The 25,980-nt window shown below is 60.9% G+C and overlaps 4 protein-coding genes across 6 annotated transcripts; 1 reads left to right on the top strand and 3 right to left on the bottom strand.

The window, feature by feature from the left end:
* The first annotated feature begins 1,587 nt into the window (after window positions 1-1,587).
* On the top strand, window positions 1,588-3,410 carry IL17C (interleukin 17C). Its single transcript, XM_062623716.1, has 3 exons — window positions 1,588-1,635; window positions 1,827-2,146; window positions 2,809-3,410. The coding sequence occupies exons 1-3, from the start codon at window positions 1,588-1,590 to the stop codon at window positions 3,056-3,058; spliced, it is 618 nt and encodes a 205-aa protein (XP_062479700.1). The 3' UTR covers window positions 3,059-3,410.
* A 1,322-nt stretch (window positions 3,411-4,732) lies between these two features.
* On the bottom strand, window positions 4,733-9,092 carry LOC134166244 (cytochrome b-245 light chain). Its single transcript, XM_062623715.1, has 6 exons — window positions 8,939-9,092; window positions 6,231-6,300; window positions 5,972-6,046; window positions 5,678-5,761; window positions 5,519-5,600; window positions 4,733-5,416 (listed from the first exon to the last, which is right to left on the bottom strand). Exons 1-6 carry the CDS (start codon window positions 8,994-8,996, stop codon window positions 5,234-5,236), a joined length of 552 nt encoding a protein of 183 aa, XP_062479699.1. The 5' UTR covers window positions 8,997-9,092; the 3' UTR covers window positions 4,733-5,233.
* An 871-nt stretch (window positions 9,093-9,963) lies between these two features.
* MVD (mevalonate diphosphate decarboxylase) lies at window positions 9,964-13,842 on the bottom strand. The gene is made up of 10 exons (XM_062623714.1): window positions 13,727-13,842; window positions 13,166-13,236; window positions 12,939-13,053; window positions 12,710-12,856; window positions 12,433-12,632; window positions 11,815-11,889; window positions 11,406-11,624; window positions 11,207-11,322; window positions 11,018-11,126; window positions 9,964-10,188 (listed from the first exon to the last, which is right to left on the bottom strand). Exons 1-10 carry the CDS (start codon window positions 13,782-13,784, stop codon window positions 10,108-10,110), a joined length of 1,191 nt encoding a protein of 396 aa, XP_062479698.1. The 5' UTR covers window positions 13,785-13,842; the 3' UTR covers window positions 9,964-10,107.
* Window positions 13,843-18,526: 4,684 nt separating this feature from the next.
* Window positions 18,527-25,916, bottom strand: RNF166 (ring finger protein 166). Of its 3 annotated transcripts, XR_009965808.1 has the most exons (7): window positions 25,734-25,916; window positions 23,964-24,120; window positions 22,980-23,092; window positions 22,504-22,618; window positions 21,846-21,953; window positions 20,725-20,959; window positions 18,527-20,545 (listed from the first exon to the last, which is right to left on the bottom strand). XR_009965808.1 is itself a non-coding variant. In XM_062623683.1 (6 exons), the coding sequence occupies exons 1-6, from the start codon at window positions 25,904-25,906 to the stop codon at window positions 20,894-20,896; spliced, it is 732 nt and encodes a 243-aa protein (XP_062479667.1). In that variant the 5' UTR covers window positions 25,907-25,916; the 3' UTR covers window positions 18,527-20,893. The 3 variants fall into 3 exon arrangements, 2 of the variants coding, with proteins under 2 accessions (XP_062479667.1, XP_062479668.1); XM_062623683.1 differs by having other exon boundaries at window positions 18,527-20,959; XM_062623684.1 differs by lacking the exon at window positions 25,734-25,916 and adding an exon at window positions 25,530-25,595 and having other exon boundaries at window positions 18,527-20,959.
* Window positions 25,917-25,980: the final 64 nt, after the last annotated feature.

The following is a 25,980-nucleotide window of genomic DNA, read 5'->3' as shown; positions in this document are numbered from 1 at the left end:
GTGGGGTGAAAGTGGGGGGAATGTGGGGCTGGGAGCGTGTCTGGACACGTGTGTGTATTGCAGGGGGTGAGAACACGTGTGTGTGTGTGTTAAGGGATCTGTGGTTTGTTGCATGTGTGAACACACACGTGAAGTGTGTGCCTGGACATTGGCTGGTGGCTGCTGCTTTTAGACATGTGTGTATGTGTATGCAGGGGGAATATAGTGCTCTGTATGTAAGGTGTGCACAGCCCCGGGCACATATACGGTATATAGACAGTGATAAATGTATGTGGTTCTGACCAGCGTTGGTATGTAGGGAGCACAGTGCCTCTACATGTATAGGGGCAGCCCAGCACAGGGTGCTCACAGCTCCAGGCACATACAGTAGTGATAAACACATGTGGTTCTGACCCGTGCGTGCGTCTATGCACGCTTAGAACTGTAATGCAGCTGTGTGCAGATGTGCTGGTAACACGTGTTTGCACGTATGCGTCCGTGCACATATGATGGTGATAAATGCATGTTTCTGACTGGGTTGTATGTGCGCTTAGGAGGGTAATTCAGTTGTATGTAAGCATGCTGGTTTGCACATATGTGTATTTGCATGTATGCATGTGTGCTGTTACCACTGAGTGGGTACATGGGTGGAAGGAGCCTGTTAGGGAAGCACAGCTCTTTGGTGTTAGGAAACTTTTCCTTGAGGAAGCTGTGACCTGAGCTGGGTTTTCTGATGCGAGTGAAGGAGATGAGGTTTCCATCGCCCAGATGTGCTGCAGGAGGGCACAGCCTGAGGCCTGTGCTCCTCCAGCCCAATGGCTTCTGCTTACAAAGGACCTTTTGGTGACAGAGCACACAGGCTGAGACCACTGCATGTGTGTACACACATCTGTATGTGCATGGAAGGGTAGCACGGGGCATGTATGTGTATGCATGTGCTTGTATATCCTGTGTGAAGACACGCATATGGGTACTAATGTATGTTTTACACACGTGTTCTGAAATCTTTGTGTGTGTGCTGACACTGTGTGTGCGTAACTACACGTGTGCTGGCACTCTGTGTGTTTGTATACACAGGGTGTTCTGTGTGTGTGTATGTAAATGTATATGTGTGTGTGTGTCTGTGTACACGCATATATAGGTCTGGAGCAGCTCTGCTCTGGGGCCAGGCTGAGAGAGCTGGGCTGGTTCAGCCTCAGAAGGCTCCTGAAGGGGAGACCTTAGAGCAGCTCCAGTGCCTGAAGGGGCTGCAGGAAACCTGGAGAGGGGCTTGGGACAAGGGATGTAGGGACAGGCCAAGGGGAATGGCTTTAACCTGCCAGAGGGGAGACTGAGATGAGCTCTTAGGCAGAAGCTCTTCCCTGTGAGGGTGCCCAGAGAAGCTGTGGCTGCCCCATCCCTGGCAGGGCTCAAGGCCAGGTTGGACACAGGGGCTTGGAGCAAGCTGCTCCAGTGGAAGGGGTCCCTGCCCGTGGCAGGGCTTGGAGCTGGGTGAGCTTTAGGGTCCCTTCCCACCCAACCAGGCTGCGTAGCCACGGTTCCATGTACAGCTGTGTGCACTTGCATACACACATGTGAGCTGCTCCTTGGCAGTGCGGGTGTACACACATGTCCAGGTGCCCCGTGTGTGCACACCCCCATGTGCTGGCACTGCGTGTACGTGTGTGCAAGCACACGCGTGCTGATGCTCTGCACATCCAAACCCATGGCACTGGGGCCCTGGCAGGGTCAGGGTGGGGTGGAGGCTGTGGGTCTCATCTCCGTGCTGCATCCCCATGGGGGCAGTGGGTGGGTGACGGGTGTCCCGCACACACAGGGTCCCTGCACTGACCCATTCTCTCCCGCAGGGCTGGCTCACTGCCCTGGCCCTGCTGTGGACCCTGGTGCTGTGCCGCGGCCTGCGCCGCCCCGTGCCCCATCCGCATGTGCCGTGCTACAGCGCTGGTGACCTGCGCGACGGCGAAGCCCCCGCTCCGCTGCTGGCCCGCAGCCTGCGCTGGGACCACTACGTCCCGGTGCAGTTGGTACCGCAGCTCGAGCGCCTGCAGGACAGCCCCGGCCACCGGCGGCACCGCCGGCACGGGGAGCACGCCTGCCCCGCGCTGCAGCTGCGCACCGGGCTGCACAGCGAGCCCCACGAGCGCTCCATCTCCCCGTGGAGATACCGGTGAGTGAACCCCCACATTGCGCTGTGCCTCGGGTTCCTGAGCGTCCCTCCAGCAACACCAGCATCGGCTTCCTCCAGCATCCCTTGAACATCAGCATCAGGTTCCCCAAGTATCCCTTAAACATCAGCATCAGGTTCCCTGGGCATCTCTTGAGCACCAGCATCAGCTTCCCCAGGCATCCCTTGGATCATCAGCACCAGGTTCCCCGAGCATCCCTTAAACATCAGGTTCCCCAAGCATCCCTTGAACACCAGCATCAGTTTCCCCAAGCATCCCTTGGATCATCAGCATCAGGCTTCCTGAGCATCCATTAAACATCAGGTTCCCCAAGCATCCCTTGGATCATCAGCATCAGGTTCCCCAAGCATCCCCTAAACATCAGGTTCCCCAAACATCCCTTAAACATTAGGTTCCCTAAGCATCCCTTAAACATCAGCTTCCCCAAGCATCCCTTGAACACCAGCATCAGTTTCCCCAAGCATCCCTTGGATCATCAGCATCAGCTTCCCTGAGCATCCCTTAAACATCAGCCTCCTCAAGCATCCCTTGAACACCAGCATCACTTTCCCTCGAGCTTGCCTCACCTACCCCTGGTCAAAGGGGATAACTTGGGGTGCACAGGGCCTCACTGATGATTCCACCCATTCCCCCCGCCCTACAGCATCGATGAGGACGAGGACCGGTACCCGCGCAAGCTGGCCTTCGCCGAGTGCCTCTGCAGCGGCTGCGTGGACGTCAAGACGGGCCGGGAGACGACGTCGCTCAACTCGGTGCCCATCCACCAGACCATGATGGTGCTGCGGCGCAAGCCCTGCCCGCGTCCCGCCGGCCCCGGCCTGGTCACCTTCGAGGTGGACTACATCAGGGTGCCTGTGGGCTGTACATGCGTCCTGCCCCGCACCGGGCGCTGAGCATCGCCACCCCCAAGCTCCCGTGGAGCCCCCATAGCGTGACCGTGTCACCGCATCCACCCTGACCCGTGCTTGTTTTAGAGCACCCCCTCAACCCCTCACCCTGTTATTTATGTTATTTATGAGCCTTATCGCTGGGGATCTTCTTTTAACCTGTTATTTATTGCTGATGCTCCCACCAAGGCTGCAACTCCAGGGCCAGCATCACCCGACGGTGCCCATGGCCCTGCAGCCGGACCCTGCGAGCGCTGCACGGAGGCTCGCTGGTTATTTATTCCCCCCCAAAAAAAATCCTATTTATTGTCTCCTCTGTGTGTGCTATTTAATACTGGCAGCCTGCAAATAAAGGCCGACACTCTCAGTATGCTCCCTGCTCCGTTCTCATCTATGGGGGGCACATTCACGGGGTGATGCTCGGCATCTCCCAGCCCCAGTGTGGTGGGTAATGCCCCAGCGCACCCATTGCACAGGGGGGGGATGCAGGGGAGCCCCATCCCCGGGGTGGGGGGGGGGACGGGATGGGGTCCAACCCTGTGCCCGCAGCACCACCCACAGCTTTCCCACGGGCCCAGCACCCCCTGCTGGGGACACCCCGTACCCGCAGCACCCCCGTTGTGGGGCGAACCCATCACCCCTCGTCCTATCCCTGTCCCTAATGAAGAGTCCCTCCATCCCCAGCACCCCTATAGCCCCCTTCAGACACTGGAAGCTGCTCTGAGGTCTCCATGCAGCTTCTCTTCTCCAGGCTGAACAGCCCCAGTGCTCTCAGCCTGTCCCCATACAGGAGGTGCTGCAGCCCCTGAGCATCCTCCTGGCCTCCTCTGCCCTTGCTCCAGCAGCTCCATGTTCCTTACGCTGAGGACACCAGAACTGCACACAGTGCTGCAATTGGGGTCTCATAGAGCAGAGCAGAAGGGCAGGATCCCCTCCATGACCTGCTGCTCCAGCACACACTGATGGGGCATGTTGTCTCAGCATCGATCCCCCATCGCACCCTCATAGCCACTGACTGGGGCAGGGAGGGAAATGACCACTGCCAGTGGGGTCACCCCAGGCTTTGGGGGCTCCTCTGGGGTGCAGGCCCATGTCTGACCGTTCACATCCACCACACCACTGGGTCCATTTATGGTGGTACAGGACTATGTGTGTGCCCCCATGTCCCCTGTCGCTCTGCCCAGGAGGGATCACACTGCACCGTGTTTGCCCGTAACTACATTGTTTGTCCTCAAACTCCACTCAACGGTCCTAACCTACCCCCAAATCCATCCCCATCTGTGACAGCCCCTCCGGAGCGGGAAGCAGGAGCATCCGGTGTCTTTCCCAACCTTTATTGCAACTGCACAAGTGACAAAAAGCAGCGAGAGCCGGTGTGGAGCGGAGCTGCTGATCCCCATCATGGGGAGATGGGGATCTCCTGGGGAGCTGGTGTTCCACAGGGATCTGGGGATCCCGGAGAAATGAGGGCTGCTTGGAGAGCTGGACCCCTCAGGGAGCTGAGCACCACTGGGGATTTGGGGATACTGGGGAGCCCAGGGGGAACTGATGATCCCCAGGGATTTGGGGACCTGGGGAGCCTATGGGACCTGGAGATCCCTCATGGATCTGAGCATCCCTGTGGATCTGGGGATCCCCAAGAAATGGGGAGCCCCTGGAAGCTGGAGATGCCTCATTGAACTGAGCATCCCTGGAGATTTGGGGATCCACAGGAGATGGCCAGCCCCTGGGATCTGGAGACCCCACATGGACCTGAGCATCCCTGGGGATTTGGGGAGCCTGTGGAAGCTCGAGATGCCTCATTGAACTGAGCATCTCTTGGAATTTGAGGATCTACAGGAGATGGGAGCCCCTGAGAGCTAGAAACCCCATAGGAGCTGAGCATCTCTGTGGATCTGAGGACTCCCCAGGAATCCCAGGGAGAACTGATGATCCTCACGGATTTGGGGATCCCAAGGAGCCGTGGACCCCCAGGAACTGAGCATCCCTTGGGATTTGAGGACACACAGGAGATGGGAGCCCCTGGCACCCGGAGACCCCCCCAGGACCCGATCATCCCTGTGGATTTGAAGATCCCCGTGAGCCTAGCACCCCATTCCCCCCCCAGCAGCTGCAGTACACTGGGAAGCAGGAGCACGAGCAGCAGCAGCAGCAGCAGCATCAGGAGGGGGTCCCCATCCATCACTCAGCCTCCACTGGGATGGGGTTCACCTGACCCCCCCCCTCCGCCGGCTGCTTCCTGCGGGTGTCTTGGGGGGGCCGTGGCGGGGGGTTGTTGGGGGGCTGCTTGATGGTGCTCCACACGTGCGGCCGCTCCCGGGGCTGCTGCTCAATGGGGCTCCACTCCTCCCCACGCACCGCGGCCTGCGAGGACGGAGGTGGGGGACACGTTGGGAATGAGGCTCCTTCAATGGGACACCCCCTCCCCATAAACCTGCCCCCCCCCCCCGTCCCCTCTGCACTCACCAGCAGGTAGATGGCACTGGCGATGCCCAAGCAGACGGTGCCCAGGATGGTGGAGAGGAGGAAGCCGGCGGGGACGGCCAGGCTGTGTGTGGACATTGGATGGGTTGGAAGGGGCTGATCGGGGGCTGCACCCCGATCCTGACCCCATACCCCACTTACGCGGCGTGCAGGACGGCTCGGATGTAGTAGTTCCTTGTGAGGGGTCCAAAGAGCTTCACCACCGCTGTCAGGTACCTCTGGCCACTGCAGAGACACAACGGGGGGTCAGAACTCAGGGGTTATCCAAAGGACCCCCATTCCATGCTGTCTGTCCATGGGATACCCCAAGGATCCCATCCATGGGATACAGCCCTGTTCCCATCCCATCGCTCCCAATCCTGGTGCCATGACCCTGTGTTTGGGGGGTACCAGGACCCCCAAACCACAGGGATATGGGGGGGACACCCCACTTACCACCGCTCCATGGTGGAGCCCTTCTTTCTCTTGCTCCTTGGGTACTCAAGCAGGCAGACCAGGACACCTGCAGCGCTGGGGGGGGGTCAAGGAAAGGGATGCTCGGGGGCAGGATGAGTCCATAGGCACAATCCCAAAGGAAAACAGGGCAGGGAAAGAAGGTCTTGGGCCACTGTTGGGCAGGGGGTGGTGTCTCCTGCTGTCCATGCTGATCGGGGCAGGGAATTCCCACTCCCGGGCATCCTCTCCATAAGGATACATGGCGTACGCCGCAAAGCACCAGCCCTTGAACTGCCCCGCCACGGCCACGATCCCACCCGTCAGCATGACTGTGGGGCAGAGTGGGGATGGTGGGTCCCTGCTGGGGACATGGCATCCCAACTGGGATACAGCACCCCCAACCCAGGACACGGCATCCCAACTGGGATACAGCACCCCCAACCCAGGACACGGCATCCCAACTGGGATACAGCACCCCCAACCCAGGACACGGCATCCCAACTGGGATACAGCATCTCAACATGGGACACAGCACCCCCAACCTGGGACACAGCATCCCAACTGGGATACGGAATCCCAACTCAGAATAAGGGAACCCAACCCAGGGTACAGCACCCCAACCCAGAATATAGCACCCCAAACAAGGATACAGCATCCCAACATGGAACACAGCACCCCCAACCCGGGATACAGCACCCCAATCCAGGATATGGCATCCCAACCTGGGATACAGCTCCCCCAACCCGGGATACAGCATCCCAATCTGGGACATGGCACTCCAATCCCGGATATGGCATCCCAACCTGGGATACAGCACCCCCAACCCGGGATACAGCACCCCAACTGGGATACAGCACCCCCAACCTGGGATACAGCATCCCAATCTGGGACATGGCACTCCAATCCCGGATATGGCATCCCAACCTGGGATACAGCACCCCCAACCCGGGATACAGCACCCCAACTGGGATACAGCACCCCCAACCTGGGATACAGCATCCCAATCTGGGACATGGCACCCCAATCCAGGATATGGCATCCCAACCTGGGATACAGCACCCCCAATCCGGGATACAACCCCCTACCCCAGGATGCAACCCGTCAACCTGGAATACTGCCTGCAACCAGGGATACGGCTTCCCAAACCCAGGATGCAGCCCCCTCACACCGAGACGTGCCCCCCCCCCAATCCAGGACTGCGGTCCCTGTACCCCAGCATGCAGGGAGCCCCTGGATTGAAGGGAAGGGAACCGGGGGGGCCCCAGTATGGGGCTGATCACAGGGGAACGCTGTGTTAACCAACCCCCCCCCCCCCCCCGAGCCTTGCCCTGTGCGGGAAGGAAGCATCGGGGGAGAAGGAGGAGGAGGAGGGAGCGGAGAGGGACGAGGAGGAAGAGGAGGCTCCCGTCCTGCGCAATCCCAACGGGACCGCACTTCGCGGCCGGCCCCGCCGCCTCCCTCTTGCGCCATCCCGGAAACCCCCCGGAGCTCCTCGATCCCTGCATCCCCAAACCCTCATCCTGCCCCCCAAAAACCCTGCACCCACCAAACCCTACACTCACAATGATCCTGCATCCCCAAAACCCTGCACCCAAAACCCCCAAACCCCGCAACCCCAAAACCTACACCCCCAAATTCTGCACCCCCAAACCCTGCACCCCCAAAACCCTACACCCACACCCACCAAACCAAGCACCCCCAAACCATGCACCCCAAAATTCTGCACCCCCAAACCCTGCACCAAAGAAATCCTGCACCCACACCCCCCAAACACTGCACCCCCCAAACCCTACACTCACAATGATCCTGCATCCCCCAAACCCTGCACCCAAAACCCCTGCACCCCCAAACCCTGCATCCCCAAAACCTGCACCCTCAAACCCTGTAACCCCCCAAACCCTGCACTCCCCAAACCCTGCACCCCCCAAACCCTGCACCCACTAAACCCTGCACCCACAACCCCCAAACACCACAACCCCAAACCATGCACACCCAAACCCTGCACCCCCAAATTCTGCACCCACAAACCCTGCACCCACAAATCCTGAACCTGCACCCCCCCAAACACTGCACCCCCCAAACCCTACACTCACAATGATCCTGCATCCCCCAAACCCTGCACCCTCAAACCCTGCACCCCCAAACCCTGCATCCCCAAACCCTGCATCCCCAAACCCTGCACCCTCAAACCCTGCACCCCCAAACCCTGCATCCCCAAACCCTGCACCCTCAAACCCTGCACCCCCAAACACCACGCCTGAACCCCCAGACCCTAACCCTGCACAGACAAACCATGCACCCCCAAGCCGTGTGCCTGCACCAAAAGCCCCTGCACCCCCAGCCCCTACCCCTGACCCCCCGTTCCTCTGCACCCCTATCCCTGCACTGCCCAAATCCTGCACCCCCAAATACCACCCCGGAACCCCCAGACCCTAACCCTGCACCCCCCATCCCTCTGTACCCCCAAACCCTGCACCCAAGCGCCGCCCCTGGACCAAAAGCCCCTGCACCCCCAGACCCTAGCCCTGACGCCCCATTCCTCTGCACCCCCCAAACCCTGCACCCCCAGACCCTGCACCCTCTGCCCCTGCATCCCCCCAAACCCCTACCCGACCCCTCACTGCTCTGCAGCCCCACCCCTCTGCACCCCCAGACGCTGCACCCCACAAACCCTGCCCCTGCACCCCTAAACCCTACATCCCAACCCCTCTGCACCCCAAGCCGTGTCCCTGCACCCCTAAACCCTACATCCCAGCCCCTCTGCACCCCAAGCCGTGTCCCTGCACCCCAAGCCCTGCATCCCAGCCCCTCTGCACCCCAAGCCGTGTCCCTGCACCCCTAAACCCTACATCCCAACCCCTCTGCACCCCAAGCCGTGTCCCTGCACCCCTAAACCCTACATCCCAGCCCCTCTGCACCCCCAAACTCTGCACCCCCATCCCCTGCTCCCCCCCCCCCGGCACTCACTGAGCCCCGCCGCCAGTGCCTGCTCGTTGGCCCACATGGCCCACTCGATCTGCCCCATGGCTCCCCCGAGCCCCTTCGGCTGCGCTCGGCCCGCTTCGGGTCCCCCCCCTCCGATTCGCTTCGGCTCGGTTCGGCGCGGCCCGACCAGGAAGGATGATGCGCAACCAGCGCCGGCCACGCCCCTTCCCGGAAGCCACGCCCCCCCTCGTAGGCCACGCCCCCATAGAGACCCGCTCCAGCCCCCTACGCAGGGGTCACACCGGGACACAGGGGTCGCGCACGGGACATGTGGGGCGATGAGGGTGGTGAAGGGGGTTCCGGTCCAAGGGGACAGGCTCAGCCCTATGAGGGTCACTGGGGGGAACAGGGGCCATGTGGGGTGACAAGGGTGATGCTGAGGGCCAGGATCAGCCCCAGTAGAGACATCTGAGAGACAGGATCAGTCCTGCAAGGGGCACAGGAGGACAGCGTCAGTCCTAGCAGGGACAGCGGGGGGGGAAAGGGAACAGAAACAGCCCCACAATGGACACGGGGGGGACAGGCTTCCATAGCAGCCTTACAGTGTCTGAAGGGGGCTATGAGGATGCTGGAGAGGGACTCTTCATCAGGGACTGTAGTGACAGGACAAGGGGGAATGGGTACAGACTTAAACAGAGGAAGTTTAGATTGGATATAAGGAGGAAGTTCTTTACTGTAAGGGTGGTGAGGCACTGGAATGGGTTGCCCAGGGAAGCTGTGAATGCTCCGTCCTTGGCAGTGTTCAAGGCCAGGTTGGACAGAGCCTTGGGTGCCATGGTTTAGTGTGAGGCGTCCCTGCCCATGGCAGGGAGGCTGGAACTGGATGTTCCAACTCTGTTCTATGACTCTATGACAGGGGAAGCACAGGGGCCACGTGGGGTGACAGAGGTTGTGCAGGGAAGACAGGATCAGCCCCAGCCTGGCAGGCAGAGCCATGAGGATGAACCAGCCCTGTCTCCTGTCCCCCACCCCAGCATCACCTGTGGAGCCTGGGTACCCCAGAACAGCACTGCAGAAGCTTTATATCCTTACAAAAGAGTAAAAACCAGCCCTGGGGTCACAACCTGCCCAGGGCTGGGGACAGCTTCGCACCAGGGTGGCACCGGCAGAGCCCCCTGGCACATCAGTTGTCCCTGGCGGTGTCACCGGGCTCAGGCTGTCTGGCAGGGCAGCCCATCTGCTCCCAGGAGGTGCTGGCTGGGGTCATCCAGGAACTGGGGTCCGGGGCCAGGCTGTGGGGCAGGAGATGGGTTACGGGCACCAGGGAGCTCCGCTGCCTGCAGGGCAGCCCTTTGGGGCTGGGGGGCAGCTCTGGGCCCCACAGACCTCAAAAGGGCACCCCAACGGGTCATGCTCATGGGAACATGTCTAAGGATGGGGGACAGGGATAGGGTCCCACACACAACCCTCAGGATGGGGACAGGGATGGGAATGGGGTTCTCTGTACCCCTGGGGATGGGGATAGCAGCTCATGCACAACCTTGCGGATGGGGACAAGCTCTCACACCCCCTCACCAGGATGGGAAGGGGAACAGGGTCCTGTGCACTCTTGGGAACAGGGGTGGGACTCCGCACACAACTCTGGGGATGGGATAGGGTCCTGTACACCCTGGGGGACAGGGATGTGGTCACACATACACCCCTGGAGACAGGGTCCTGCAGACACCCCTGTGGATGGGGACACAGATGGGGTCTCACATAACCCCATGGAGACAGGGACAGAGTCCTGTACACCCCTGGTGACAGGGATGGGGTCACACATACACCCCTGGGGATGTGAATGGGGTCCTGTGGACTCTTGAGGACAGGGATGGTGTCAGGTGCATCCCTGGAGACAAGAGTCTTGCAGAGCTCCTGGGGATGGGGTCTCACATAACCCAGAGATGGAAATAGGGTCCTATACACCCCTGGGGACAGGATCAGGGTCACACACAGACCCCTGGGGCCACAGATGGGGTCTCATGCACAACCCCGGGGGTGCGGATGCGGATGGGGTCCCATACCCAGCCCTGGTGATGGGCAGACGGGCTCCCCTGCCCCATGCTCCCCCCAGCCCCATACCTTGGTGTGCAGGATGTACCGGACAGCCCCCGGCACCGGCTCAGCCACCACGGCTGCGAGCAGCTCCTCTGGCAGCGAGGCCGAGCTCACAGGGAGCCCACGCACAAACCTGCGGCACAGCGGAGCCGTCAGCCCCTGCCACAGCCCCACCACCCTGCGCCCCACAGTGAGCCACGGCATCGCCCTTACTGGTCCCCGTTGGTGGAGGGGGGGAAGCTGCGTCTCACCACCTCCACGAACTCAGCCACGGTGTCGGCCAGCATGAAGATGACGGCGTTGGGGCCGGCATCAAAGGTGTATGCTACCTGTGGTGAGATGAGACCCAACGTGGGGTGAGGGACCACAGCACCAGAGCACACCCAGAGCCCCATGGGGGCGGCGTGGGTACCTTGGTGCACCCGTGGTGGGCATTGAAGCGGTGCGCTAAGGCGATGATGTTCCGTGAGATGTCATTGAGGTAGAAGATGGGGGGGAAGGTGTCGAGGCAGGTGGCGTGGAACTGGTTGCTGTCCTGCATGGTGAGCTTCCCAAAGCCCTCAAAGTCCCGCTCACGGATGTGCCGCACCATCAGGGCCAGGCGCTCCGGCACCACCACCTCTGCACGGTGCTGCCGTGATTGGAGCCGTGGTCACCTCAGTTTGGTGACACCCACAGCACCCACATCACCCTGTGGGGTTCACGCAACATCCCCCATGCTCCCTCAGTGCTCCCAAGGATGGAGAAATACCATCCTAAGGGAACCAGGACCCCAAACCCTGCCTGCAGGCAGCTGTGCTGGACAGGATTGAGCTCCCTACCTTCAGCAAGGGGCTGGTGTCCACGCTGGTCTGCATCCCTGCTGTGCTGCCAACCTGCTTCTTCTCACCACTGACCTGGGGGGGGGCACAGACAATGGGATATAACACCCCCCATGAGCTCCCATCCCCAGCAACGGGCATTCCCTGATACCCCAGCCCCAGCAAGGAGCATCCCCTGATCCACCCATCCCCAGCAAGAGTCACCCGTGATCACCCATCCCCAGCAAGGGGCACCCCCTGATCCCCCCAGCCCCAGAAAAAGACACCCCCTGATCCCCAAGCCCAAACAGGGGGCACTCCCTGATCCCCATCCCTAGCAAGGGGCACCCCCTGATACCCCCAGCCCCAGAAAGGAGCATCCCCTGATCCCCAAGCCCCAACAAGGGGCACCCCCTGATCCCCTCAGCCCCAGAAAGGAGCATCCCCTGATCCCCAAGCCCCAACAAGGGGCATCCCCTGATCCCCAAGCCCCAACAAGGGGCATCCCCTGATCCCCCATCCTCAGCAAGGGGGCACCCCCTGATCCCCAGGGTCAGCACCCACATAGTGTTGGGGTGCTCCATCACCATCGCCAGTGGGTGATGGTTACAGCCACACACCCCGTCCCCAGCCCCTCACCACCAGGACGAGGACCCTGAGCTCGGGCCAGTGCGTTTCGGGGGCCACTTGCTGCGCGATGCTGTCCCTGCCGTCCGGCCGCTCGCCCCGCTGCCACTGCACGAAGCCCCCCAGCATGCTGCGGCAAGCACTGCCCGAGCCACGCCGTGCCACCTCCGACAGCTCGCCCTCCACGCCGTACAGCCGCGCCAGCGTGGACACTGCGGGGACGGGGACGGGGTCAGGATGGTGGGGACAGGCCTGGGATGCGGTGTCCCCCGTGTCCCGGCTCACCCACCCAGGCAGGCGTAGCCGGCAGCGGAGGATGCCAAACCGGCTGCGGTGGGGAAGTTGTTCTCGGTGGCGATGTGGACCTTGTAGGAGAGGCTGAGCGCGGCCGTGTCCTCCGTGCTGCTGCCCCGGCGCTTTCGGGCCAGGCGCCGCACTGTGAGGGATACAGGGAGGAACTGGGGATGCAATGGGGAGCAGCGCTTCCCGGTGGATGGGATGGGATGGGGGACACTCACCCTCCCGCAGGCAGGCCTGCAGCCGGGGGTGCCCCACATCCGCCTCCTCCCCGTTCAGCCATAGCCGGTCCTCCGTGAAGTCCCGGCTTGCAGCGGCCGTGGTGGTGGTCTTGAGCTGCAGGGAAATGGGGGTCAGTGCAGTCGGAGGGTCCACACCCCCCCCCCCCAACCCCTGCATGGGATGGGGGGACAGAGGGGCCTGAGCCTGGTCCTGACCCCATCCCAACCTGGTCCTGGTGCAGCGTGACGCTCAGGGAGGAGTTGATGGGCAGGATGAGGTCATTGTCCCGCTTGCCCCCTGCAAGAGAGCGCACGGCACGGCACAGCTCAGCACAGGTAGGTACAGCACCACATCATTCAGCATGGCATAGGATGCGCAGGGTCTGGAAGGACTTTGACACCATCGACCCCAAACATTATCCCACCAACCCACGACACTGAGGCCTCGTCTCCAGGGACGCTGACTGCAGCCCTGCCCTGGGCAGCCTGTTCCGATGCCTGCGCACCCTCTGGGGCAGGAATTGTTCCTCAGCTCCACCTAACCCTGCCCTGGTGCAGCTTGGGGCCGTTTCCTCTTGTCCCACTGGCAGCAGAGCGCAGCCCCTCCTGGCTCCATCCTCCTGCCAGGCACTTGCAGGGAGCCATCATCCACCCCTAAGCCCCGCACGGCACAAGGGGGACGGCCTGGCACCGCACCTCAGCCACCTCCAACACACACACACACACACCCCCCCCGCCCCGGCCCGCACCGGGTGTCCCGGTCCCGTTCCCGGTGGGGCGGCACTCACAGTACTTGATGACGGCGATGTTGACGGGCGCCGTGCAGGTCACCGCGGACACCGCCATGGCGCTGCGGGCACGCTGTGGGCAGCATGGAGCCCCGGCCCCGCGCCCTGCGCGTCAGCGTGGCCTGCGGGTGGCTCCCGCCTCGCCATTGGCTGATCCCGCAGCGCCCGGCTCCTGGCATCCAATGGCAGCGATCGGACCACGGGGAGGCTCCGCCCCCCTCCCCTCCGCCGGCGCTGGGGTCGGCGCTCGGGGGGAGCCATCTCCGAGTCGGGAACGGGCAGCGCATGCGCAGTGGCGACAGTGCGGAGACAGTGCCACCAGTGCCCCCCAGTGTTTCCAGTGCTTCCAGTGCCATCCAGTGCTTCCAGGGCTCCCAGTGCCCCCATTGCCCCCAGTGCTCTCAGTGCTCCCAGTGTCATCCAGTGCTTCCAGTGCTCCCAGTGCCACCAGTGCCCCCCAGTGTTTCCAGTGCTTCCAGTGCCATCCAGTGCTTCCAGGGCTCCCAGTGCCCCCATTGCCCCCAGTGCTCTCAGTGCTCCCAGTGTCATCCAGTGCTTCCAGTGCTCCCAGTGCCACCAGTGCCCCCCAGTGTTTCCAGTGCTTCCAGTGCCATCCAGTGCTTCCAGGGCTCCCAGTGCCCCCATTGCCCCCAGTGCTCTCAGTGCTCCCAGTGTCATCCAGTGCTTCCAGTGCTCCCAGTGCCACCAGTGCCCCCCAGTGTTTCCAGTGCTTCCAGTGTCATCCAGTGCTTCCAGTGCTCCCAGTGCCCCCATTGCCCCCAGTGCTTCCAGTGCTCCCAGTGCCCCCATTGCCCCCAGTGCTTCCAGTGCTCCCAGTGCTCCCATTGCCCCCATTGCCCCAGGTGCTCCCAGTGCCCCCTAGTGCTCCCAGTGTCATCCAGTGCTTCCAGTGCTCCCAGTGCCATCCAGTGCCCACCAGTGCTTCCAGTGCCCCCAAGTGCTCCCAGTGCTTCCAGTGCCCCCACTGCTTCCAGTGCCATCCAGTGCCCACCAGTGCTTCCAGTGCCATCCAGTGCTTCCAGTGCTCCAATTACCCCCCAGTGCTCGCAGTGCTTCCAGTGCCCCTCAGTGCCCCCAATGCCCCTCAGTGCCCCCAGTGTTCCCAGCGCACCCCAGTGCCCCCATTGCCCCCAGTGCTCCCAGTGCCCCTAATAGTACCAGTGCCCCCTAGTGCTTCCCAGTGCCCCCAGTGTTCCCAGCGCTCCCAGTGTCCCCCAGTGCTCCCAGTGCTTCCAGTGCCCCCAGTGCTCCCAGTGCCCCCAGCGCTCCCAGTGCTCCCAGTGCCCCCAGCGCCCCCAGTGCTCCCAGTGCCTCCAGCGCCCCAGTGCTCCCAGTGTCCCCAGTGTTCCCAGTGCTTCCAGTGCTCCCAGTGCTCCCAGTGCCCCCAGTGCTCCCAGTGCTCCCAGCGCCCCCAGTGCTCCCAGTGCTCCCAGTGCCTCCAGCGCCCCAGTGATCCCAGTGTCCCCAGTGCTCCCAGTGCTTCCAGTGCCCCCAGTGCTCCCAGTGCCTCCAGCGCCCCGAGTGATCCCAGTGTCCCCAGTGCCCCCAGTGCTCCCAGTGCCCCCAGTGCTCTCAGTGCTTCCAGTGTCCACCCCCAGTGCTTCCAGTACCCCTCCCAGTGCCCCCCAGTGCTTCCAGTGCTCCAAGTACCCCCCAGTGCTCGCAGTGCTTCCAGTGCCCCTCAGTGCCCTCAGTGCCCCCAATGCCCCCCAGTGCCCCCAGTGCTCCCAGTGCCCCCAGTGTTCCCAGCGCACCCTAGTGCCCCCATTGCCCCCAGTGCTCCCAGTGCCCCTAGTACTACCAGTGCCCCCTAGTGCTCCCCAGTGCCCCCAGTGCCCCCAGTGCCCCCAGTGCTCTCAGTGCTTCCAGTGCCCCCAGTGCTCCCAGTGCTTCCAGTGCTCCCAGTGCTCCCAGTGCTTCCAGTGCCCCCCCAGTGCTTCCAGTACCCCTCCCAGTGCCCCCCAGTGCTTCCAGTGCTCCAAGTAACCCCCAGTGCTCGCAGTGCTTCCAGTGCCCCTCAGTGCCCTCAGTGCCCCCAATGCCCCCCAGTGCCCCCAGTGCTCCCAGTGCCCCCAGTGTTCCCAGCGCACCCCAGTGCCCCTATTGCCCCCAGTGCTCCCAGTGCCCCTAGTACTACCAGTGCCCCCTAGTGCTTCCCAGTGCCCCCAGCGCTCCCAGTGTCCCCCAGTGCTCTCAGTGCTTCCAGTGCTTCCAGGGCCCCCAGTGCTCCCAGTGCTCCCAGTGCCTCCAGCGCCCTCAGTGCCCCCAGTGCTCCCAGTGTCCCCAGTGCTCCCAGTACTCCCAGTGCTTCCAGTGCACCCCAGTGCCCCCAGTGTTCCCAGTGCTTCCAGTGCTTCCAGTGCCCCCCCTCCAGTGCTTTCAGTGCCCCTCCCAGTGCCCCCCGTGCTCCCAGGGCTTCCAGTGCCCCGCAGTGCCCCCAATGCTCCCCAGTGCCCCCAGTGCTCCCAGTGCCCCCGTGCCCCTAGTACTACCAGTGCCTCCTAGTGTTCCCCAGTGCCCCCAGTGTCCCCAGCGCTCCCAGTGTCCCCCAATGCTTCCAGTGCTCCAGTGCCCCTGAGTGCTCCCAGTGCCCCCAGTGCTCCCAGTACTCACATTGCCCCCAGTGCTCCCAGTGCCCCCAGTGCCCCCCAGTACTGCCGTTGTCCCCAGTGCCCCCAGTGTTCCCTATCCCTCCAGTGTTCCCAGTGCTCCCAAAACTCCAAACCCCAGTTTTCCAGTGCTACTACAGTGTTCCCTGCTCTCTCATTACCTCCACTGTCCCTGATGCCCCAGCTCTCCCAGTTATCCCAGCACTGGCTCAGTGTCTCCAGTGCCCCCAATACCGCTACACCACATCCCATCCCAATGTTCCCAATATCCCCAGTGCTTCCCCGGTGCTCCCAGAGCCTTCAGGATCCCAGTGCCTCCAGTGCCCCCAGCACCTTCACAGCCCCCAGTGCTCCCAGTATGTGCTGTACCCCAATACCCCAGTGCCCCTCCAATGGACCCAGTGCCCCCAGCATCCTTCCAGTGCTCCCATTCCCCTCTTAGTGCTCCCAATGCCCTCAGCGCAGCAGCACCTGGGTGGCCCCATTCATCCCTATGGGCACCCCCCAACCCAGATCCACTGCCTGTGTCACCCCCCTCCTGTGGTCACTCATTGCAGCATAAAATACCCCCAGCTCCGGGTGTTGGGGGGGATGTGGGTGACACTGTGGTGCTCCCTCGGTGGCAGGGCAGGGGTCCCTGGCCCCACACCCCGGTATTTATAGGCATTTTCCATGGGTGGGAGTGGAGGACTCGGCACGCAGCTATTCCGGGATGTGGGATTCTTTCCCCTCAGCTGCGGGACCCGATTTAGCAGCAGGGATGCACAAAGCAGCTTCCTCTGGCACCCACCTCATCCAGCCTGTCCCCCCCTCCATGCCCTGGCACAAGGGTCCCCACCACCATGTACTGGGGGTCATAGGGATGGCACTGGGACCCCTGCGGTGGGGACAGTCCCACTGTCATCATCCAGACACTGGCCATGCCATAGGGATGCTCAGGGCCACTTGCAGGATGTCCTTGTCCCCACCATCTCTGCCATCCCAGCCCCATTTGGCCAGGCCAGACCCCAGAATGGCACCAGGGTTCTTTTTAGGGGCCCTGCTGTAATCCCCCTCTGGGCTGGGAGCTGTGGGGATGCAGGACAGGAGGAAGATGCTCTACAGAACACATAGAGGGTCTGGCAGTGAGATTCCAGCTGGATCCTGTCCCAGGGCTGGTGGGACACGGTGCTGGCTGAAGAGGAAAAGCCGTGCCAGCAATAGGGAACACGTTTCCTCTGCTCATGTGTCCCCACTCTGTGTCCCTCTGTTGTGTCCCTGCAGGCACCAGTAGGTTCCATAAGGACCCAGGGCTCATTAGCACTGGGCCAGCTACTTGCAGGTGTAAGGGACAGCGCTGGGGACAGTCGTGTCCCCAAGTGCTGCCACCACAAATGGGATCCCACTGCCTGTAGCGTCCCCATGGAGTGAGGTAGGTGAGGACGGAGCAGACCCTCAGCTCATTGGGACCCTCAGCACCCCTTCTCCCTGCAGGCACAGGCAGACACGGTGGTGGTGGTGCCCACCATTGCATGGCCACACATCCGTCCCCTCTGCTGCCATGCCCTCCTGGCCCTGGAAGGCCTCACAGGGGCTGTTCAGGGGGCAGATAAGGGGGTTCCTCAGTGTGATGAGCCCTGGCCATCGTGTCCCCAAGACTTACACTTGGGGCAACAGGAGCCCTGGGACAAGGGTGAACCCTGTACCGCTCCAAAGGGACACCAGCGGCTGCTCCCTGGATCGGTCTCTCCTCACTGCAGGGATTGGCTGTGCAGAGCCAGCCCATGTCCCTGGAGAACCCCGATGGGGCTCGGAGCCAGGACACCTCCCTGGGATACCCGGGGAAGGAACACCCGACGTGGTCCCCTGGCCAGTGCCCAGTGCGGCTCCAGGGACAGGACATGGTGCCAAGCGCCCTCCCCATGTCCCGTCTTCGAGTGCCAGGGATGGCAGGACACAGAGCTGGGATGTGATGGGGGGATCCCCACACCAGGTTTGGCAGTGCCTGGCTCTGGGATCAAACAGCATCGCTATTAACAGGAGGAGATGATAAGATAAGGACAAAGCTGCAAACCCAAGCCCTGTGTTTGGGAAAGGAGAAGCCCGAGAAGCCAGGATTGGGGGCATGCACCCCATGGTTCCATCCCGCATCCCAAAGACACAGCACTGATGGCACAAGGGAGACCAGGCATGGATGAAACTGCCTTTATTGAGAAAAATGGTTTGCTACAAATACATTATTGATCTGATTCTTCATCAAAAAACAGTAAAAGTTCTGGATATGCAAAAAGTCACGGGGAACACATGGACGAACCACGGCGGCATTCCCGGCACATCCCGGCCGGAGAGCACCCCGTGGGGAGAGGCAGGAGCTGCCCGTGCAGTGCCTGCCTGCGCCTTAAAGTGCTTTACAAAAGCAGCTCTTTCACCCCGGCTCTGGCGCTGTGGGGCAGAAAGGAAGAGGAAGGAAGGAAGGAGACAAGAGGTTAACAGTGCTGTCCCAGAGACAGGGAGCTCCCTGCAAGTGAGAGCCAATGGAGGCTGCTTCAGGATATGAGTGTCCCAGCTAGGGATGGGACAAGGAGACCCTCACGGGTCCCTTTGGAGATACCAGTGCTCCCCATCCCACCAGGGCCACGTTCCTGGTTGGGCAGGTACCAGTAGTGCTGGTAAGAGAAGACCCCATCCCTCCTTGCTAGGGGAGCAGAGCAGCTCCAGCCCTTTCCCTGCCATAGTCTGCATGCTCCTCACAGAGCTGCTGGCAGCATGGGAAACTCACAGCCCCCAAACCATCCAGTACCATTCAAATCAAAGGTGAAAACCAGGACAGTATTGCTAGGGCAGAGCTGGAGCCTCGGATAAACCAAGCAGGGACATGCAGAGGGACTGCTCTCCCAAACCTCTCCCCTGCAAACCCTCACCGGAAGGTACCGTGCATCACAGGTCCTTCACTGAGAGCCCTGGGCTGATCCAGTCACTGGTGAGACCCCAAAAGGTGGCAGGGCCCCAGCACAAAGCTTCTCTCCCCAAGCACCAGTGAAGACCCTTCATAAGGGACACGATTTCTGCTGCATAGGGGGGCATGCTCAGGCTGGCAGCAGCACAACCAAGGCCTGCAGGTGGAGATCCCACTTCCACCCTCTCCCAGCCCAGCAGAGCAAACCCCACCAGCAGCAGGAAGTGAGGGCACACAGGAAGGGGACATGGAAGAGGACAGGTCACCAGGATGCTATGGAGCATCTCTTGGATCAACATCTGCCCATGTGTGCCCTGTTCCCAAGGAAGGGAGATGCAATCCCCTATTTCAGGGGGACAAGATGCCCAGTGCTGGGGATAGGATCCTGCACAGGCAGACATCCCTCCTGCACACCCATCACCCAGACACAGTCCAGCTGCTCCATAGTGAATACCAACACCCCACAACTAACCTGCCTGCTCCTTCACAAACCAAAACCACACTGAGCAGTGCCACGGAGCAATGCCTGCAAGGGCTCAGCCATCCCAAGCCTGACCACTAGCCCTGTACATGGTTAGCAGATGCTGGAGAACACAAGTGATGCTGCAGCTCCCCAAAAAGGCAGCCTGAAGAGGCAGCCAAAGAGGTGCTGCTCTGACCCAGCGTGTCCTGTATCACAACATGCCAACAAGGGAAGGGAATGGGTCAGAAACAGCCAGAGGACATCCAGGCACAAACATCAGTCTGGGGTCCGGCTACTGCCTCCTACCTGATTTCAAACCCACAGCGTGTTTGTGTGTTTGGGGTATTCTTTGTTTTAAAAATAGACTTTCTTAATAATGTTCCATAAAAATACTCTTGTCCTCAGTGTCGGATATTGCAGTGTGAAGAGTTAACAGCTTCTGTTCCCGCTCTATAAAACGTGGAAAAGGCATCACGCTGATTCATGTAGAAAAACGCAAGAACTCAGTATCACAAGAGCCGGTACAAAATGGGAAAGGTGAGAGTTTCACTGGATGCCATTGCTGTGGACTCCTCCGAACCCATTGTCCTGCCCTGGGATTCAGCCTGGCCTGGGCAGCAAAGGAAGCAGCACTGGGGACGGGACAGATCGATGTCTCTGGCAATAACCTTGTGGAGTTTCAAAACCCAAAGGATGCTCCGTGTCGTTTTCTTCCTTTCCACAAAGGACATGGATGATTGCAGGTTCCAATTAGGGCATTTCTGCATTAAATGCATCCAGGTTTGACGTACCTATTCAATTGCAACAGAGAGCATGAAGACAAACGGTGCCAAAAAGCATCTAATAATAAATAGATCTGGACACAGGTATATACTCTGTATATGGGTATGAAATGCCTAATGGAGGAACGGTCCCATCCCTCCGGTGCCGACTCCTCTCTCCTCCCTGCATGAAGTCTCTGCTCACTCACCGGTCCAGCTCGACATAAGGACACTCCACCTTCTTAAACAAGGTGGGATGTGCACAGAGAGGAGAGGGAAGAGCAGCAGCAGCGGGTCTCCAGGGGATTGATAAGCTCCGTGCCTCCCCAGTGGGAAGGCTGAGTGTGCAAAAGGGGGTCCGATGCTCCCCAGTCACCCTCAGTTCTCGGACAGTGACAGTGCCAGGGCTGCCTGCAACGCTGCCTCCTCGTCAATGTTGTAGTCCTAAAATCAGAGAGGGGTGGTCATAAGTGGTACAGCCAGGACACAGATTCTACATCAAGCACCAAGGAGCCCTCCCTGCTCTTCATGGTGACACCGAGCTTCCCGTTCCTCCAGCATGTGTGTCCCAGGAATGCCGTGCTGCTTGGGGCATCCTTTGTGCCCCCAGTCCCTCTCCAGCCTGGAATCTGCCAACACCAGCCCTGCTCTTAGACGTGGTGGAGGACAGGGACAAAATATGCCCATGCCAGCAGCTGTGCCCAAAGGGAAAAGCTTTCTAGCAGGGTCACAGGTTTCTCCATCACTCCAGTTTGGGTTTATACAACACAGTGATCGCTCCCTAAATGGGGATATTTCTCTCTAAGTATTTGGAGGTTCCTTTCCCTGACTTCTAATGGCTCTGCAATAAAGGTACGATGCTGACAAAACCTCCCCTCAGTCCCTGTAGCCAGGTCTGGGCAATCACACCCCCCCTCTCCACTCAGGAATGGTCAGCAGCTCCCCAAGAGGGGATCCATGGACACCGCTCACCTACAGCAGCCAGATCCCCCCAAGCCTGTACTGTTCCCTTCCCACTGCTTGTGAAGCCTCAAAGAAAAGGCCTTTGTGTTACAGCTCCTCAGGGGATGAGTTTAATGGAGTGCATGGAGGAAACAGCACATGTTCATGGTGCAGTAACTTTTTCCTCCTCCTTCAGAGAGGTTTTCCTGGTGTGTCTGATGAGGATCAGCTTGAGTTCTCTCAAGAGCAGAGGGGGAGCTCAGCCCCACAGCTGTGAGGGTCTCCTGAGAGAGGCTATACATGTGCCTCCCACAAAGCCTAAAGGAGGATCTGCCCCCTTCCCCTCCAGGCTGGGGGAAGATGACCCCATTTCAGCTGAGGTACTCACCACGAAGGTGTCATAGGAGAACTTGTGCCTGTGAAGGAGGTGCTGGAGGAAGTTGGCGCTCTTGTAGCTGGGGTCCCCCCAAGGCATGGCTGAGCAGACCGGGCACACCTGCAGAAGGCAGGGACAAAAGAGAACCATGACTAATAGGCACAGACCCTTCCATCTCTTATCTCCTGAAGAGGGGAGCAGCGCTCCCGCTGTTTCTGACAGAGTGGGATCTGCAGAGGATGTGCTAAAACGGGGGTCCCTCACCCCCCCCAAGCAGATCTCTTGGTGGACAGAGCCTCTGGCCCATGGCTCAGCCTGCTTTTAGGCCACTGACAAGTTACACACACATGTGAGCACCTCTGAGACAGCGATAAAGCTGCAAGTTCCCTGCCCTGGTCAACCCAGTGTGGTCAACCCAGATGGGGAGAGGAAATCCAGCACCACCCAGGTTGATAGCACATGGGGATGGAGGCAGCTCATCCTAGAAAGCCTCTTAACAAAACAAACAGGGGCAGGTCCCCACCTCTCATCAAAGGGATCTAAAACAAACTAATCCAGCTGGAAAACACAGCTCTGCATGCCGGTGGCCTCGGATGCAGCATCAGCTACGGCGTATTTGGATTTCCAGGAGCTACCCCGCACAGAACCAACCCCTCCCAGCATCACTCACCACTTTGTTAGGGTCGTTGCGGTGGTTCTCCATGCAGTGCTTCACCAGCTCCTGCTGGTCCAGGTTCCGGGCCCCACAGTACGGGCACACAAACGTCGAGCGATTGGGAATGTTGCTAAAGAGAGCCAGGGCGAGCTCAGATCCCCCAGGAAAGGACTGCATTGACTCCTTCCAAACTAAGCCAGCCACCCCCACTGTGATATCCAGGCATAGCAGAAACCAGCCCAGCCCGTTCCCACCCCAGTTGCAGGCTGAACCACCCTGGTTTGCTCGGTCCTTCCTCCCACTCCACACTCTGAAATACAGTGCAGACAGGGCCTGCAGGTGACAGGAGGGAAACGGTGCTGATGTTTCTCCCTCTGGTTTCCCAGAGGAAAGTAAAACCCACGTTTGGATTTTAGGGCTTGTAAGGGACCAGAGTGACAGTGCAGCCCAACAAGGAGGGACGTGTTTCCTTACCCAACACATGGCAGTACCTGGGAATAGGCTGGGATGTGGGGACAACCGGAACGAACTTGGGGCAGTTGGCCATCTGCTCCTGCACTTTCGTGCAGGATGAGATGTGAGAGCGCATCTTTGCGAGGGTCACCTGGAGCACAAGGAGAGAAGAGATGTTCCTGTCAGCTTCCAGACAGTGCTGGAGCTTCTGCCACAGCTCAGGACAGCAGTTTTGGCCAACCAGGGCAAACACCGGGCTGTGCAGGATGACCCACACCAGCATGGAAACGCTGCACCAGCACGTTCTTCTTTGCAGGACAGAGATTTGGGGCCACGTGCTCACTGCACATATCCCCAGAGGTCACACACGGCCACCCGGGCTGTGTTATTACATTAGCTCCATTTTCCTTCTCAAAGGAGGCACTGCTGACAGGCAGAAACCCCACACTGCTCTGACACTGTAGAGGACTGTCCCTGGGTCACAGCCAGGCAGTTACAAGAAGATCCCCAAAGTTAACGGGAGCCAGGAAGTACATCAGCAGAGACACACCATGAATCATAGCTTTTTAGCCAGTCCTGGAGCGTCCCAGACCAGACTGCCCCAGGCAGGGCCAGGACATGCTGCTGGTTCAGCTTCCCCACAGCCACTGAGATTGCAGCACCTTAAGCAAGAGCTAAATCCTTACCCTCATTTGGAGCAGAGCTGGTTTGGCCTCAGCCTCTCCTGTGTTGCAGGAAAACCTCAGCCTGCTTTTGAAGGTCCCCACTGTCTAATAATAGCTCCAGTCTGCTGACAAAGGCAGCTAGGAGAGAGTGCCTTCATCTCCACACAGCCCCGCTTGCCTGGCTCATGGCAGCAGCAGTGACACGTAGGGGACCTCATGGGCACAATGTGGGGCCACACTGAAGAGGGGACACTCCAAACAGAGGCCCCCACAATCCCAACCACCAACAGCAAGTGACCTCCGGCCATGGGACAGGCAGTAGGATGGGTACGAGCAGCCTTCCCCCATGAGCTTTACCTTCTTGCTGCAGCCTCTGCAGGGAGCCTTGTAGGACGAAAGCTGTTTCTCCACACTGGAAGCCTTCTCCACCTTCTTGGGATCGAAGGGCATGCGGCAGAGCGGGCACAGAGGGGATGGCACTTGCAGGCAGGGCTGCAGGCACTCCCCACAAAATCTGGGGGCACAGAGAGTGACACTCAGCAACCTGATGTAGGGAGGAGAAGGGGGACCCCAGCCCCAGGACACCCCAGGCTGCAGAGCAGCCCCAAACCTCAGGGATCAGCATCTCCAATGGGAGAACTGGGAGCCTGGGACAGGGTGCAGGAGGGGGCAGGCACTGCTGAGGCACTGAGACCTGAGGCTGGGAGTGGATTTGAACAGAGCCAAACAACAACTGGTGCTGAGCATTGAGGCCATGCAGGAATAAAGGCAGTGAGCACATCAGAGCCCAGTTCACCTCCTTTCAAGGTCCTTATGCCTGCAGCAGCAGGGATGAGAAATCAAAGCAGTGGAGAGGAAGCACAGAAAGGGACCCCCAGGCACAAGGCAAAGCAGCTCCGTCTCCACAAAGTCAATGGTCACGGCATCCCCATCCCCTCCGCTGCCAGCCCAGCTCACATCACCCACAACGGGGGAATGAAATGCCGCTGCCGAGCCCCTGCTGAGGGACAGCCACAGTGCCCCTTGCCCCATGCCACTGCCATCACCCCAGGAAGCACCCCCAGCCCCAAATGTGCTGGAGATGGGGGGAAGAGCGAGGAACAGGATGGGAAAGGGGGACAAGCAGACCCCTGCTCCCCAAGGCAGCGCTTCAGCCCTTCACCATGTACCGGGGGCAATGGGAACGGTGCACAGCACCTGTGGGGTCAGGGCAGGATTCCCATCGGGTTAGACCCGGGCTGACACTGGGGGCATGAACCAGGTGTGGGCACAGAGGGGCAAGGTTCAGGTGATCAACGGAGTTAAGACCCTCGGGTGCACACAGTGGGGGAACAAGGCAGCACCCAGCTCCCCAGGGGGGAAACGGGCTTCAGGATGGGGGCAAGGCACGCGGTGCTGATGGAGCTGCTGGGGGCCCCGGTACCGGGCTGTGGGGGAGATGGAGGGTACCGGTACCGGGCTGTAGGGGAGATGGAGGGTACCGGTACCGGGCTGTGGGGGAGATGGAAGGTACCGGTACCAGGCTGTAGGGGAGATGGAGGGTACCGGTACCGGGCTGTGGGGGAGATGGAGGGTACCGGTACCGGGCTGCAGGGGAGATGGAGGGTACCGGTACCGGGCTGTAGGGGAGATGGAGGGTACCGGTACCGGGCTGTGGGGGAGATGGAGGGTACCGGTACCGGGCTGCAGGGGAGATGGAGGGTACCGGTACCGGGCTGTAGGGGAGATGGAGGGTACCGGTACCGGGCTGTGGGGGAGATGGAGGGTACCGGTACCGGGCTGTGGGGGAGATGGAGGGTACCGGTACCGGGCTGTGGGGGAGATGGGGGGTACCGGTACCGGGCTGAATGGAGAAGGAACAATGAGGGTCCCCCCAGCAGGCTGGTAGGGGGGATAGGCATCAGCTGATGGAGGTCACCGTACCGGGATGGGGCGGTGGCATGGGGACACCGGTACCGGACCGCGGGTACGGGGTGGGGATGGGGGGGGATCCCGGTACCGGGACGGGACCGGTGCCGGCCGGGTCACGGGACAGAGGCCCCGGTGCGCTGGGGGAGCGCCAAGCGGGCTCTGGGTCGGGCCGGGCCGGTGTCCCCGCCGCCGCCGCCGCCCCGGGCCCCGGCTCACGTGTGTCCGCATCCCGCGATGCCGACGGCGCGGTGGAACACCTCGAGGCAGATGGGGCAGCTGAACTGAGCCTCCAGCGCCTCGCCCGCGGGGCCGGGGCCGGGGGGCGGCCGCGGGGACCCGCCCGGGGCCTGAGGCCGCTGCGCCGCCGCCACCAGCAGGCTCCGGAACATGGCGGCGGCGGCGGGGAGGCGGGGACGGAACCGGGGCCAGCGGCGCGCGCTGCTGCGTCATCGCCGTGCGCCAC

This window comes from Pezoporus occidentalis, unplaced genomic scaffold, assembly GCF_034315485.1.
Source record: "Pezoporus occidentalis ecotype Australia unplaced genomic scaffold, CSIRO_AGI_Poc_V1 ctg258, whole genome shotgun sequence".
In the NCBI taxonomy this organism is placed as follows: domain Eukaryota; kingdom Metazoa; phylum Chordata; class Aves; order Psittaciformes; family Psittacidae; genus Pezoporus; species Pezoporus occidentalis.
The sequence above is the reverse complement of the archived record's forward strand: the minus strand, read 5'-3'. Positions and strand labels throughout refer to the sequence as shown.